Source organism: Panthera uncia, chromosome B1 (genome assembly GCF_023721935.1).
Source record: "Panthera uncia isolate 11264 chromosome B1, Puncia_PCG_1.0, whole genome shotgun sequence".
In the NCBI taxonomy this organism is placed as follows: Eukaryota; Metazoa; Chordata; class Mammalia; order Carnivora; family Felidae; genus Panthera; species Panthera uncia.
Window position 1 is genome coordinate 34,394,996 of NC_064811.1, and position 17,183 is coordinate 34,412,178.

Here is a 17,183-nt window from a genome sequence, read left to right on the forward strand (position 1 = left end):
TTTCTTTTCTTTTCTTTTCTTTTCTTTTCTTTTCTTTTCTTTTCTTTTCTTTCTGGGTTTTATTTTTAAGTAATCTCCACACCCAACATGGGACTCAAACTCACAACCCCAAGATCAAGAGTCAAATGCTTTCCTGACTGAGCCAACCAGGCACCCATCTTTTGTTTTGTTTTGTTTTGTTTTAAATGGGATCTTTTGATGGACAGAGGTTTTGAATTTTAGTTTAGTAGAATATGTCCATTTTTTCTTGTTTAAGAAATCTGTCTCTACCATAAAAATATTCTCTGTTGTCTCTTAGGCATGTAAATGCCTTCACACTTAAGTTCTTAATTTACCTGGAATTGGCTGTTTATGGGATGAAGTATATTTAATTTTTAATTTTTAGTGAATTTTGGGGGGTGTTGTACATTCTTCCCAGTACCACTCAATAGTCATCCTTTCCTCATTAATATCTCTAGAATAATTTTGAGTGGAAGAATTTATAGTGTGTGTCCTTGTTTTGTACCTTATAAAGAAATGCACCTAATTTTTTGTCATTGAATATGTTTGTTATAGGTTTGTTTTATTTTCTAAGGAAATTCGTTTTTGTCCTAATTTTTAAAAAAGGTTTGAAACTTGCGTTGGTGTTGAATTTTAGTAAATGCTTTTTCTTTAGCTCTTGAAATGATTCTATAGCTTTTTTTCTTCAGTCAGTTAATGAGGGGAATTAATAGTTTTTCTAATGTTCAACTATTCTTGTATTCCTAGGATATTGGCCTATCATATATTATATTTTTTATATATTGCCAGATTGTTAGCTAACATTAAGTTTTTAATTTTGTTTGAAAGCAACTACTTAATGTAACTTTTTAAAATTAACTTTCTAGCAGAAAATATAGGTGCTGAACTCAAAGCTCCACTCATTAAGCAAGAACCTCTCCAAGTAAGAGGTAAATATATTTTATTCTTTTTTTTATTGTAATGGTGTTTTGAATTAAATATACGAAATTAGTTTATATAGAGCTCTTTATAATTACATTATTCTGAGTGTACAGTCCCTTTTTTTCTTTAAACATACTGACCATAAGCATTTATTCTCCTCTTTATAAACTAATTTTCTACCGAAATTCACTTTGCATTTTGGTCACAAATTTTGTGGTAATTGTTTTTTCAAAGCCCAAAGAAAGGAGTAATGGCAAATAAAAGTGATCAATTGCTTTATCATTTTTAGAAAAGTAATGTGATTAAAAAGCAGGAGACCCAAAACCTTTCAGTTACACCACGTTCAAATCCAGATAGAGTTTGGACATTCTTTTTTGACTTTGTTTTCTGGGAATAACTGAGTGACGAGGGAATTCTTGTTTGCAGCTCTGCTCTTTGTACGAGCTGTGGCTCTCATTTCCAAAGCAGCGTGTTTTACAGGGCAGTAACTGTGATTAGAAGCACCACGGCTTTGGCATCAGGCAAAAGTGGATTCAGTTTGTGGCTCCAGCATGTACTAGCTGTATAGCCTTGGGCATTTTCCTTGAGCCGTATTTTTCACCCCTGTGAGATTTTGCTAAATGCAATTTCTTTTTTCTAGGGTAACCTGGAAGATGGTCCATAGTATACAGTTACAGTTAGGAATAATTAATATGATTGCAGCAGCATCATCCACAGTCTGGGCCAGGGCAGGCCAAGAGGGATTTCTGTATACTTTAAAGAAATCTTTAAAAAAACACTGATCTTTTAAAAGAAAGAAGTAATTCTTCTCTTTGCTCCAGAGTAGCTTATCTGGATTTAGAATTTTAGGATTATTAGAGCAAGGCAGTTTAGAGACGTGAAACTCATGCAAAAAGAAACCTGAACTACCTTATATGTATTTTTTTCAAATAAAGTTTTGATTTTTTATACTGCACTTTGTTGGAAGTGTTATTAAATATTATTTGTGCATTTGATTTTAATAGTTAATGTGTTATTTTAAGGGTCCTTTCTAGCTACTGTAGTGACAGGTAATTTTAGTCTTAATATACTCTTTCCACTTCAAAGTACAATGGAAAACTCATTAATAGATCTGAGAATAGAATATGAAGTAACTGGGTGACAGTTTGAAACGGAACACGTGACTTGTGTTGTTTTGTCCTGCTCTTCAGATATTTGCTCATGTTATTTACCTACGTTATGTGACCAGAAGTCTCATTTTGCAATGATTTATAAACATAGACCTATGTTGAGTGTAATTTTTAATTCACAGACTATAATTGATGCCAAATTGGTATTTTGTTATTGATCTCTGGTTTTTTAATGAACAATTTGATGCTTGGTAATGGGGAAATAATTTAGTAGAACACAGAATTTTACCTATTACCCATAATAAACCTTCTATAATTTTGTTAAACTTCCTTTAATTTTTAACTGATAAAAATATTCCTTACGTTTACTTTAGCTTTCTTACATTATTTGAAATAGTTCAGTGGCTTTCAGGCCTTTTTTGACTACACCTCACGTAAGAAATATGAATGAAAACAAAAGTTTTCACAAAGAGTACTTATTCATTGTATGTAATACTCTTTGATTACTTTCTGTTTTCATTTTTTATAAAAAATGTTTGAAAAACATTGAACCAGTATGGAATTTTTTTATTGAAACTTCATTTTCATTTAGACCCTAGACAATTTAAATTGTATTAGTACAATTTAAACAGACCAGTAATACCTATACAAGATGTCCATTAGACAAAGGATTAGCATTTTGGCATCAGTTATAGCTGAGCTATGGAGATAAAATCTACATTTAGGCAACAAATGGGATTCTGTCCTATTCTGCACTTGGAGAATTTCCTTTTCTGATGCCATTCAGTGCATCAGGAAAAACATCAATTTTCTATGAAATTCATTAGTGAACGCACTTAAACATCAGCAAATGTTTATCTTCTAATATCGTTTCCAATTTGCATATTTATTATTATTTTTTTAATTATTATTTTTGGTTTTAGTCAAAGCAGTCCTTAAGAAGAGGGAATATGGACCAAAGTACACTCAGAATAATTTCATCACTGGAGTCAGAGCAATAAATGAGTTCTGTCTGAAATCCAGGTATAGTAGGTTTTTCTTTTTCTTTTTTAATGTGATAGTTCTATCTAATCTAAATAGCCATTTAGGGGCGCCTGGGTGGCTCAGTCGGTTAAGCATCCGACTTCAGCTCAGGTCACGATCTCGCGGTCCGTGAGTTCGAGCCCCGCGTCGGGCTCTGGGCTGATGGCTCAGAGCCTGGAGCCTGCTTCCGATTCTGTGTCTCCCTCTCTCTCTGCCCCTCCCCCGTTCATGCTCTGTCTCTCTCTGTCTCAAAAATAAATGTTAAAAAAATAAATAAATAAATAAATAAATAGCCATTTATTTCTTAGAATATGTTACTTGCTACCATCCATGTGGAAATTTTCCCATGACAACTTCTTAAATTGAAGATCTATTTTGTTCAGTTAAAAAATGTTAAGATTGTTAGCTTACTAAACTGAATTCTGCTTCAACATGAGCAACTCCAGTCTTTTGTGATCTCTTAAAAAAGTTCAAAAAGGTAGGTTCTTAGGGTGTCTGGGTGGCTCAGTTGGTGGGGTATCTGGCTCTTGATCTTGGCTCATGTTATGATCTCACAGTTCACGGGATTGAGCCCCGTGTAGGGCTCCAGCACTGACAGCATGGAGCCTGCTTGGGATTCTCTCTCCCATTCTCTCTCTGCTACTCTCCCACTCGTACTTTCTCTCTCAAAATAAATAAACTTTAAAAAAAAAAAGATTCTTCAAAACCTCTGTATCCCACAAGAACCTTAGGAGTTTTATTATTGTGTTAATATGTAACTTATTATTAATAAGATATTTGTGTATTTGTTTAACTTTTTAAAGTTTTGGGTTTATTTGGCTAGCAGAGTTGAGTAATTTAGTTACATTTATGTTTATACTCCAGCTATGGTTTCTGTTGAGCATAAATTATTTTTCTGGTATCTTTTTGTTACTAATTTTGTTGTAATCTTAGATATTTATTGAGATATTTGTCACAAATTTAGAAACCCCCCCCCCCTTTTGTGTGTTTACCTAAGGAAGCCATATTACATTGAAGATTTCTTGGCAATTTAGACATCAGATTTAGTTTTTTTTCCCCTCTCCCTCCTGGTCACATCCTCTGTATTATAGTATCAAGAAATAAGAATTCCTGTCATCAGTTTTGTAACTTACTTAACTATTAAAAACAACATTGTAACATTGTAAAAACAGTTGTAACAGTGATGTAAAAGAATGTTCTGTTTCACACTGAGTACTTCATTTAGTTCTCACAAAAATTTTGTCAATTAAGTGGATTAGGTGTTGCTGTCTCCGCATTGTAGGCCAAGAAACATAGTAAAGAGGTCAGTGGCAACCTGGCTCACTTAGTGAGTCAGCATCAGGGAACTAGGATACATATCTTTGATAGGTAAACATTTTTTACTAATATGTGATGGTTGGTTATGTTGACTTGTTTTATTTATGTATTTATTTATTTATTTTTAAAGATTTTATGTTAAATAATCTCCACACTCAAGTTGGGGCTCGAACCCACAACCCCAAGGTCAAGAGTCACACACTCTACTGACTGAGCCAGCCAGGTGCCCGGGTTGTTGACTTATGTTAAACTCCAAAATAATTTCTTGGGGTTTAATATATTCCATAGTAACCAGATTTTTACTTATAGGTCTTTCCATTGCTCTTGTAGAATTTCCTTAGAAAGACCAATAATCAAATTTAGAATGACTATTTAGCCGTGACTTGATGAATACATAAACCCTTCAGAATTTAAGAGAATGGAAAATAAATAACACAGAATTGACATATACACTTTATGACTTGATACCTATAAATAGTATTACCACTTAGTATTATCAATTAGTATTAATGATATAAACAAGTATGACTATAAGTTTTAAATTTAAATTCTTAAATAGAGGATGATATCCTAATCCATGTTTTTTCTACTTTTCACTTTTTCCTCATACATCAGACATTGCAGTGGAGTGTCCATAACAGATAAAAAACAAACACTGATGAATTAGTTGAATCTCTACATATTATGTTATGTTATCTATAGTGAGCATCAAGAATAATTTGTTTTTCACTGTCTCTAGAGCAATTTTTATATGCAAAAATGCCTTCTTTAAACTGATCTTTAAAGCCTTTAACTGATCTGTATAGCCTTTAAAGATCAGGATCAAGGTAGTGGCTTTTATCTGCCCCTAATAATCCTTCTGAGTACCTCAACTATATGAACCTTGTCTGAATAAATTCAGCATGTTTCTTTCTCCAGTGATCTGGAACAACTTCGAAAAATCAGACGACGAAGTCCTCATGAAGATACCGAGTCCTTTACCGTATACTTGAGATCGGATGTGGAGGCAAAGTAAGAATATAGTTCTTTTAGAATAAATGTACAAGCCAAATTTGGGATTAATAAAAACCCATCTTAAATAGACCCATAAGTTTTTAAAGGATATATTTAAAAAGCAGAGTATTTTCATATTTGCAAACTTGTCTATCTGTGAGTTACTGGTATATACTAGTTAATTAAAAGTATATCAAAATTTATAAGAAAATTTGCTGTTGAAGTTACTCTTACTGTTTAGATTTAATTTAGAAAAGCTTCTTCAGTGTTTTATATTTTTTCTAAAGGACCTTATGCTTTGTTGTAAGATTCTCATATAGTTATAATTCGTCTAGATTTAAATATGATTACAATAAAGTCGTTAAAATTGTCCATTGTCAATGGCCCATGTGTGTATGTGCAGATCTTTGGAAGTTTGGGGAAGCCCTGAAGCTCTTGCCAGAGAGAAAAAACTGCGTAAGGAAGCAGAAATAGAATACAGAGAAAGTAAGTATATTCAATTTAAAGTGGAGTTAATTAAAACATAACATGTAGGTGAAACTGGGGCCTTTAATGAATAACTACTTCCTAGCAGTTGCAGGTCTCTTGACTTTGGCTCTGTTGGTTCTAGCAAATACCAGTTTCCACTTTATAAAACAGTACCTTTTTTTTTTTTTCCCTCCTGTATGGCTCTTTAAAGATGATGAGAGGTAACAAAGCTAGATGGTTGTTTCTATAAGATATGTCAATATTATAATTTATAGTCTGATTTGAAGATTATATTTGTGTATGTATATATATCTATATATAGATATACATATGTCTATATATAGGTATATATATAGATATATATATATTTATATATATATAAAGAATAAAAAGCCTCCTTTCATTTCCTGTAGTTACTATTTCATTTTCCTGACTATAGATAACTGTTGTTGGCAATTTGGTGTATATCTATCCAGAATATTTCTTATGAATTTTCAAATTTCTGTACACATTTTTTCACTTAAACATAATTGGGTGACACTATGCATATTGTTTGGCGTCTTGTCCTTTATGTTTACTAGTGTGACTGTAAACATCTTTCCATGTCTATAGAACTCTACCTCACTCCCATTCTTTTTTAACAGCTACAGAGTATTCCATTATATGGACATAACAAGCTTTATGTTCTCCAATTTTTTACCATTACAAAGAACCATTAGTGAATGTCATATTTTAAAATATATAATATATACTGTTATTAAAAATACATGGTATAAAATGTTAGTAGAATTTTAGGGTTGAAGGACATGGGCATTTTAAGATTTGATAGAATGATTAGTTCTAAATAATTATTCTCCAAAGGCATATTGTGTCAATTTATACTTACAGTGTATGAGGGTGACTATTTCTTCATATCCTTGACAGTGCTGGATGTTACCATTGTTTTAACTTTCTTATGTATTTGGTGGACAACAGATGGTACCTTTAATTTTGAGTTTTTCTGATTACCACTGAGGTTGGTTATCTTTTAATATATTTGTTTTTCTTAGTTTTCTGTGATAATTTTTATATCCTTTACTCTTCTGCTAGATTGTGTATCGTTTAAAATAGATTTTCATGAGTTTTTGGTGTATTTTTAACCCTTAATTTTGTATGTTCTGAATATTTTCTTTTGCTCCTTCTTCATATTTTGTTTTATCCACCCCCCCGTTAGTGGGAGATTTCAGACATAGGAGTACAGAGAAAGGTGTAACAACTCCTCGAGAATCCCATCACTCAGCTTTACAGTTATCAACACGTGGCCAACCTTGTTTTATCTGTATTTCCTTTACTAACCCTCACTCTACTGAGGGTTAGTAATTCACTCCGCTGAATTATTTTGAAACCAGTCCCAGCTATTCTATTATTCCATCTATAAATATTTCAGTATCTGTCTCTAAAAAACAGGTATTTGTTTTAGTTAGTTCATATGATGGTGATGGTTAAACTGCTTTAGAAAAGCTCACTAACCACTGCCCTCAATAATCTGTCAGTAGGTCTTAATATCCTCTCAGTTGCCCTTTAGTTGAAGATCTAGGATGTTTTTGTATAGTTTTAATTTTGGCAAAGAAAATGAGTGACCTGCTGATTATTTCTTTTCTTGACAAAGTTGAAAAAACATTTTGTCTCTTTCCAGCTAATCTAGTCAGGAGGAATAAGGACTATATTTGAGGTTCTTGTAGGCCTGGAATATATGACATTCAGATATCTGTATGTTGAGCAAGTGTAGATTGTTTTGCACAATCCAAGTCCTTTAAATCATAGTTCAGCATTTTGAAAAGTAATAAGGAGAATCAGTGAATCCTAGGATCTGTGCAGTTTTTGCCTCTTAGAAGAAGCAAACATTTGTTGACTGTATATTCACAGATATGCTAAAGAGAGCTGCACCTAAATCCACAGGGGTGAAATATTTCAGTAAAACAAATATATACTGGGATCAGGGAACCTCAGAATTTTGGTATCACTATTCAAAGACTTACATTGAGTATCTTTTCAGTAATACAGATGCTAATACTGAATATGATCAAATGTCGTTCCAGTAGGGCAGATTGCATTGGGGAATTAGATGCTGGCACTGCAGTTACAGATCTGTTCTATTACTTTGGGGAACTGATAGAATGTGGCAGGATTAAAATGTAGATAGAGGTGCTAGTATCTGAGAAAAATATACACTTAACTTTTCTTTGACAGGCTTTATTTAGGAGAATCTGAATTCTTCAACTGTATTTCTAAATTCTGTACAGGACCAAAGCTTAAAGGTGACAATATTACCTTCCCCTGATGAGTTGGTGAAATTTCTAAATGGAAATATGGTCAGTAATATAGATAGAAAAGGGATAGAGAGAGCTTCTTGAGAGTGTGGGAGTTCAGTATAAAGAGGGGGAGCAGTGAGATAGGAAGGAGATCAAGGAGAAGTGAAACCAGCTGAAGGAAGATATGCAAGGAAGGAAAAACCAAGTAGGGCAAAGTAGTGGTACTCAAATTGTCCCATTTTTGGCCAGTGGAAGCACCTCAAGTTGGTTCCAAAGTCCTTTTGTCATAACCCTAGTGTTGTAGCCTCCTTGCTTTTAGGTACAGTAAGATGTTTCAGGTTTATCTTCTATATTTCCTGCCCCGGACTGGGCATTACGCATCTCTGGAAGGAACTACATTTCTTTCTAGTAGGAAATAAAATTGAGAGAGTCTACTTTGGGCATCAGGGATATTCATTTGTAGTAGGTTATCATATGTTTAAGGTCTTGCCATGGACAGAGGTAGGAAATGCTTTTTTTTCCTTAAGAGAGAAGATATGTAGGCTGTTTTGAAAAACTGAATGTTTCTTTTTCTTTGTTGTGTTTTGTATCTCTTTTACACTGAAAATTTTATTTTTTAGTCCATTGATATAATTAATTACATTTTTTATTTACACATATAGAAATAATATAGTGTAGTTTCTAATAATAATACCAATATTATTGCCATCAGGATGATTTAAGATTTACTTTTTTTTTTTTTTTTTTTTTTGGTCTTTAGTATATATCCAACTAGGGATATATAGTTATATTTCTGTGTTTTAAATTCACTTGGAATTTCTGTCTGTATGGATAAACCACAAAATAGATGTAAAATTTGGTTCATTTGTTTCATTTTGCTTATGATTTTTAGAAATAATTTTGATTTATTTTTATTTTATAATTTTGTAAAACATTTACATGATTATCTAGAATCACATCTACCAGATAAAAATACTTCAGAGAAACTTAGCTTCTACTCCTATCCTCTCCACCCTGTTCTCCCTCTTGTATCAGTAACCATTTAAAAAATTAGTTTTGAGGTTATTTATTCCATTAAAAAAAAATATTTTGAAATAGCATATAGGGGCGCCTGAGTGCCTCAGTCGGTTAAGTGCCCAACTCTTTTTTTTAATTTTTTTTTAATCTTTATTTATTTTTGAGAGAGAGACAAAGTGTGAGTGAGCAGGGGAGGAGCAGAAAGAGAAGGAGACACAGAATCTGAAGCAGGCTCCAGGCCCTGAGCTGTCAGCACAGAGCCCGACACAGGGCGCAAACTCACGAACTATGAGATCGTGACCTGAGCTGATGTCGGATGCTCAACCAACTGAGTCATCCAGGCACCCCAAGTGTCCAACTCTTGATTTTGGTTCAGGCCATGCATGATCTCATGGTTTATGAGATTGAGCCCCGTGGAGCCTGCTTGGAATTCTCTCTCTCTCTCTCTCTCTCTCTCTCTCTCCCTCTCCCTCTCCCTCTCCCTCTCCCCCTCCCCCTCCCCCTCCCCCTCCCCCTCCCTCCCTCCCTCTCTCTCTGTCTCTCTGCCCCTCATATACACTCTCTCCCTCAAAATAAATAGATGAACTTAAATTAAAAAAAGTTCCAAAACACAAATAGTACAATACTATTAAAAGAGAAATAGAAATAGCATATACACTGGTATTACCCCCTCAGACCCCTTTTGCTAAATAAGGTATATTTTCTGTTCTTGGCTTTTTTGTTTGACACTATGTCCTAAGGACCATTCTATAGTAGTAAATAGAGACATTTTTTTCATTCCTTTTATAATACTCCCATTTTGGGGGGTATACCATAGTTTATTCAGTTATTTCCCCATAGGTCATTTCTAGTCTCTTGCTTTTAAAATAATGATACCATAAGTAGCTTGTACATACATTAAAGGAAATATATAAAGTTCACAATTTGAGAAAAGATAGTAATAGAAGTTTGTTCTTGTATTTTTAAACGTTGGGCTAAGAAATGAGGAATTGGTTCTTCTATCAGGCTTAAGTAACTCATATTTTCAGGTAATATTGAGAACAGAATCTTTTTTTTTTTTTTTAATTTTTTTTTTTAACGTTTATTTTTGAGACAGAGAGAGACAGAGCATGAACAGGGGAGGGGCAGAGAGAGAGGGAGACACAGAATCTGAAACAGGCTCCAGGCTCTGAGCTGTCAGCACAGAGCCTGACGCGGGGCTCGAACTCATGGACCGCGAGATCGTGACCTGAGCTGAAGTTGGACGCTTAACCGACCAAGCCACCCGGGCGCCCCGAGAACAGAATCTTAATATCAAAGTGCCTTTCTCTCATTGTAAAGCCAGATTTCTTCCCACAAAAAACACAACAAAATTTATCATTTTAACAGAGTGTTAAGTATCTTTGCATTGTTCTGAAACAAATCTCTAGAAATTATTTCACAGAACTTTTTCATCATGTAAGACTAGAACTATACCTGTTAAGCAATGGCCCTTTCTTCGTACCTGTAGCCCTTGGTAACCACTATTCTACTTTGTGGTTCTATGAATTTGACTACTGTAGATATCTCAGGTAAATAGAATCATACAATATTTGTATTTTTGACTGAATTATTTCACTTAGCATACTGTCTCAGTGTTCGTCCATGTGACAGGATGTCCTTCCTTTTTAGGCATGAATAATATTTCATTGTATGTATATGCCACCTTTTGTTTATCCATTCATCTGTCCATTGACATTTTGGTTGCTTTCACTTCTTGGCTATTCTGAGTAGTGATGCTCTGAATATGGGTATGTAAATATCTCTTTGAGACCTGCTTTTTTATTTATTTTTTGGGTGTATACCCAGAAGTGGGATTGCTAGATCATATGGTAGTTTTTAATTTTTTTGAGGAACCCTCCATATTGTTTTCCATGGTGGTTATACCATATTACAGTCCTACCAGCATGCACAAGGTTTTCAGTTTCTCCATATCCTCGCCAACACTTGTTTTTGGGTTTTGTTTCATTTTGCTTTTGGATAATGGCCATTCTGATGGCTGTGAGGTGATACCTCATTGTGGTCTTAATTTGCATTTTTCTGATAATTAGTGTGATATGTTGGCCATTTAATGTGCTTGTTGGCCATTTGTATATCTTCTTTGGAGAAAGAAGAGTCCTCTGCCCATTTTGTATTTGGCCGCTAGCCTGTGGAATATATTTAACATAGTCTTAAAGAGAATAATTGTGCTAACCTAAAATATGACTGATAAGAATATGTATGAGCTAAATGTATTTTGTGATTCTTTTCTTTTAAAGGGCTATTTAGAAACCAAAAAATATTAAGAGAATATAGAGACTTCCTGGGAAACACTAAGGTAAGGTTATCTTTTTGCTATTATGTGTATATATTTTGCACGGTGAAGTGTTAGTGTCAGTCTTTTGTGAAAATCTAGCATATCTGATCATAATTCAAGATTTTCCTGAGCACATTGTAACTTACTGAAATAGTCTGTTTGCTTCTGTGTGGTTTTCTTAAAATTAAAAAAACTGGGAGGGGGGCACCTAGGTGGCTCAGTCAGTTAAGTGTCTGACATTGGCTCCAGTCATTATCTCGGGTTTATGAGTTCAAGTCCTGCTGCGGGTTCTGTGCTGACAGCTCAAAGCCTGGAGCCTGCCTCAGATTCTGTGTCTCCCTCTGTCTCTCTGCCCCTCCCCCTCTCTCACGTGCTCTCTATCAAAAATAAACATTAAAAAAAATTTAAAAACTTGGGACATATGTTCTTTTTAAATTCATAATAGTGTTATAAACCATAAGTGTATAGATTGTAGGTGACGGAGAAGACTGTTTTCGTAGGTTTTTAGCAAAGTTTAACTCTCACGTACACCTTTAATTTTTTTTATCCTCTCTCTTACTCCTAACCCTGATTAAATATTCAAACTGCCACTTCTCTGCTTGTACCCAAAATGTTCAGCCCTTGGAGGAGAACATTTCACAGCCACTGATTGTTCTTTCTTATTATATGTATATATAAAATCAGTGGGGGCACCTGGGTGGCTCAGTCGGTTAAGCGTCCGACTTCGGCTCAGGTCATGATCTCGCGGTCCGTGGGTTCGAGCCCCGTGTTGGGCTCTGTGCTGACAGCTCAGAGCCTGGAGCCTGTTTCAGATTCTGTGTCTCCCTCTTTCACTGACCCTCCCCTGTTTCATGCTCTCTCTGTCTCAAAAATAAATAAATGTTAAAAAAAATTTTTTTTTAATTAATAAAAATAAAATCAGTGGATATATTGACAGTTTTACTAAACTTGCAGAGGACATTCATTGTCTTTACTCTGTGAGATAGCTATTCCATACTTTTCCTCTCTTCCCAAACTTCCTATAGCCTTACTCTTCAGCTGATGTCCTTGCTTCATATTTCATTGAAAAAAATAGATGTGGGGCGCCTGGGTGGCTCAGTCGGTTGAGCGTCCGACTTCAGCTCAGGTCATGATCTCACACTCTGAGTTTGAGCCCCGCGTCTGGCTCTGTGCTGACAGCTCAGAGCCTGGAGCCTGCTTCCGATTCTGTCTCCCTCTCTCTCTGCCCCTCCCCTGCTCATGCTCTGTCTCTCTCTGTCTCAAAAATAAATAAAAACATTTTAAAAAATTAAAAAAAAAAAAAAGAAAAGGATGTAATTGGATAAAAGTACCTCACTTTCCATCACCAGATTTACTGACTTACCTACTTGTGTGCCAGAATACTTCCTACTAGAAGGATTACTATTGGGACCAGTATAGAAAGTTTACCTTTATTATTCTACCTCTTATTCTCTTCTGAATTCTCTTCATTTGGGCTTTGATTCCCACCACTCCACTGAAATGGCTCTTAGCAAAGTCCCCACAACCTCCGAAATACCAGGTAGTCATGTCCAGAGTCAGCTTTGCATTTAAACCTAATTGGGAGGTATCTCCCATGAAGAAGTCAGTGTCCTATCTGGAGAAAAGACCCGCCATGTAAACTGTCTCCTTTTTTCTGAGTTACATTTGAGACATTGCTCCCTTTTGGCAAAATTTAAGTTGGCAGTGATGAAGACTCTAGTCATATTTTACTTGATATTCTTTTCTTTTCCATTTATTATATCCAAAACTCTTTAATTTCCATTTCCCCTTTGAGTTTTGTGCTTCTGGCATCCCAGTGATAGATAGAGCCTTGGTATGCCTTATGAGCCAGCCTTTTCACTTCTGTGCTATGGTAGCTGCTGCCACTGCCCATTCCTGTGAGGCTGGTGAGACCTGCTCCCTGGGAAGGTCTGTTCCTACTGTTGTATCTGTTTCACATGGAGGGTCATTGTCACCAGATTTTTGAATAGTAGCTATTGACTTCTGAAATCTGTGTCACTAGAGGCCTTTGAAGATTAATAGTCGTCAACCCTGAAATGTTCCAGGATTTGAATAGAATTTCTTTCTGTTACACCCCTTTTTGTAGTAATAGGATAACACCTTAGTATTTAATTTCCCTTTACTGTTCCATATTCCTGTAAGGAACATTCACTCTCCTACTGAAGATGGCTGCTTTCCTTCTCCGAAATATATGGGGCTAGTCCTATTTGCTGGAATTAAATACCTTCTTTACTTTTACTTGTTTTTTTTTCTCCCCAGATCGAGACACTTGTTTTTCTATGGTATTTTTCTTCGTCTTAGGAAATTCCAGTAGTGATTGATATATATGAACTTACTATCTTCTGAGTCTGCCAAAAGCATTCTCTCCTCAGAACACTATCTATCTGATATCTAATTTGTCGTTATCCCTTTATTTTTTAAAAAGTTTTTATCTATCTATCTATCTATCTATCTATCTAAAAGTCTTATTTAGGGACGCCTTGGTAGCTCAGTTGGTTAAGGTCATGATCGCAAGGCTCGTGAGTTTGAGCCCCGTATTGGGCTCTGTGCTGACCGCTCAGAGCCTGGAGCCTGCGTCAGATTCTGTGTCTATGTCTCTGCCCCTCACCTGCTCGTGCTCTGTCTCTGTCTCTCTCAAAAATAAACATTAAAAAAAATTTTTATTCGAGAGAGAGAGAGAGCACAAGCTGAGGAGAGGTGGAGAGAAGGGAAAGAGAGAATCCCTGGTGGGTTCTGTGCTGTCAGCATGGAGCTCGACGTGGGGCTTGAACTGACAAATCTGTGAGATGATGACTGAACCAAAACCAAGAGTCAGACGCTTAACCATCTGAGCTACCCAGGTGCCCCTCTCATTGTTACTTTAATATATTTCTCCTTTAATATGTTTCTACTTTCTTGTGCCTTCCCTTAGAATTCTAATTCTGTGAATTTCTTCTTCTAGTCCTTTAGACCATCAGAAGTACCTTTATCTCCTCTTGCCGTTATAACCTTGAAATACATCAGTAGTGCTTTGAGTATTTTTTGCTGATTTTGTTGGTAGTCTTTTTTTGAAATATTGCCAAATTTTGGTTCTGTTCCAATATTTTTAAAAACAATTGTTTGTAATGAAAATTTTCAAATATATGCAAAAGTAGAAAAAAATAGATATTTGATGTACCCATCTTCCAGTTTCAGTAGTTCCCAGCATGGTGGCCATTCTGATTTCTAGGGATGGTTCTCCCATTGCTTTCATTATGGAATTTATTGGTAACTTTAACAGGATACTTCCCAAGTGGCTTGTGAATCTTGGCTCCTTGTGGATCTCTTGCTTTTCCTTGGACTTCGTCACTATTTCTGATCTAGTGACAACTAACACATAATCATCTTTTCTACAGTCTTTTTTATCAGAACAGTTTGAGCTCAGCGAATCTGTTATTCTTTAATATTCTATTCTGATTTTAAAGATATCATTTTCTTTCTTTATCTTATTTATCCCCAAAGTCCTTAAACCTTTCTTCCAAAGAAATATTTCTCATCTTCCACCATCTTAAGCAGCATCTTTGCATTTATTTCTATACATTTTTACTATTCCTAAAATAATTTCATGGAGGTTTTTTTTTTTCTCTCTCTCTTCAGCCAAAGGATGCGTGCGGCACATTCTCATTGTAATAAGACAGACATACTGTGGTTTCTATTTATCAGTAAGTGATAGAACTCGGAAATCTAGAGCCATGGTCAGAATTTATAGTTTGCATATCTAAGTTCAAGTTGAAGTCATGTGAATAGGGTTTCTCCCTGCCTAGTTCCTTATCCTAGTCCTGCAGGCAGTTCAAAACAAAATTTGGGGCATCTAATTGCACATTGTCAAGACCTGACCCTAACACTTTAAATCTAGAAGCTCCCTCTTGTGTTCTGTGGTCCATAGGAAACTTAGGAGGTGCTGTGTAAAATCCTGGTCTGCAGACCTGACTGCAAAACACTGTAAGAGTATGAACAAGTTGAAAAAGGCATTTTTCTCCCCTCATGCCTGAAATGGCAATACCAAGCCAAGGTGCCTCTATAGAAGTCACATTTAAGCTGCAGCACCCTGTCTTACAGGACCTGCACCTTCAGTGAGGGCTGTTTCTAATTGCAAAACCATTGTAGTCTGCTGCTAGGGGACAAAACTGCCATAAGCTGTGGTGACTTACCAAGAACTGACTCTCACGTGACATGATCCCAGTAACAACCTAAAATTTTACTCATTTGTTTTCCTCAGCTGTTTCTCAGAGTTCTGAGCCAGCGTATGAGATCTTAGAGACTCTTCTTATTTAGACTTACCCAGTAAATTGTAGACAGTTCTACCCATCTTACCCAGATACGTAGCCATGAAAGAACAGAAGAGAATGTGTACCACATCCCAAAATAAAGGAGGGAGTTAATAAGCATGCCCAGCATTCTCTCCCAAACTTACCTCGCTAAACTTAGTCAACCTCCAGAGGGCCACTGGGGAGCGGGGACGGACTGGCTAAATGCAAGAGGCCACAGTATCAGCGGGGGTGTGAGTATCTGTCCTCATGGAAATCAGAGGAGAAGTATTCAAGTGCCTACCACCACCAGCAGTATTCTGTTTCCTTGGAACACCTTGTTTTCTAGGAGCCCAAGACAGTCTTTCACCTGGTTTTCCTTCTAATTTCATGAATACCTCCTCTTTATCTCTTCTGCAACAAAACTGCTTTTTTACTCAATCTCCAAATGTTAGACATTTATTATAGACCCTTTTATACTTAAATCCCATCAGCAGATCTGACTGGCATTTTCTTCAAAATAGACACCTAGTATAACTGCTTCTCCCCATGTCTCTTATTGAAACCTTAGTCTAAACTATCACTATCTTTTACCTGGAGTATCCTCCTAATTGTTCTCTCCACTATGCTTTTGTCTCCATAATTTAGTCTCTACATTATAAACTCTATCTTTGTAAAACATAAATGAGACTATGTCAAGTATCTGTATAAAATCATACAGTGCCTTCTTTTTGCCATTAGAATAAAATTTATACTCCTTACCATATTCTCCAAAATCCGATGGGATATGGCCCCTGCTTCCTTCTCTGTCCTCAACCCCTACCATTTTCCTTGCTCTCTATGTTCTTAGCCACACCAACCTTATTTTGTGCTTCTCTTCCAGCCTTTAAATATGCTGTATACTCTGTCTGAAACTGTTCTTCCAGATTTTTTCATGGTTGCTTCCTTATCATCCTTGAACCTCTTTCCTACTCTAGTTAAAATAAATCTTCCCACATATACCCTCCCCCTCCCATACGTGTTCCTCTCCATTCTGTTTTATCTTCCTTATTTTATTCATTATTTTCTGGTATATATTTGTTTATGGATTTATTCTCTATCTTTCTGGACTAGACTGGGAGATCAGTGAAAGCAGGGACTCTTGTTTTGTTTACTGTCAGGTCCCAGCATCAGAATTGTGCCAGGCATGTAGTAGTTGCACGATAAAAATTTCTTGAATAAATGCCATAAGGCGGAATATATGCAGTACTTTAATAGAAATTAAATTGAATTGAATTTTAATAATAAATGTGCAGCAGAATGAATATTTATTCTCTGTGACTGACCAAGGAAGGCTTTACGTAGAAAAGTGCCACCTGGCGTAACATGGAAGAGGATGAGTAAAACCTGGACAGATTGTGTTGGAAGATGACGATAACATTCCAGGGAGAGGAAAGAGCAAGAG

At 35.7% G+C, this 17,183-nt stretch overlaps 1 protein-coding gene across 2 annotated transcripts in view; it reads left to right on the forward strand.

Moving 5' to 3' along the window:
• Window positions 1-17,183, forward strand: part of SLC30A9 (solute carrier family 30 member 9) — a 107,321-nt gene that overhangs the window by 55,378 nt on the left and 34,760 nt on the right. Inside the window, exons 4-8 of one of the 2 annotated variants that reach the window (XM_049631951.1) lie at window positions 867-929; window positions 2,954-3,053; window positions 5,289-5,381; window positions 5,767-5,849; window positions 11,416-11,474. In XM_049631951.1, coding sequence (XP_049487908.1) covers window positions 867-929; window positions 2,954-3,053; window positions 5,289-5,381; window positions 5,767-5,849; window positions 11,416-11,474 — 398 coding nt within the window. The remainder of the gene's footprint in view (window positions 1-866; window positions 930-2,953; window positions 3,054-5,288; window positions 5,382-5,766; window positions 5,850-11,415; window positions 11,475-17,183) is intronic. The other variant, XM_049631952.1, reaches the window with a different exon arrangement.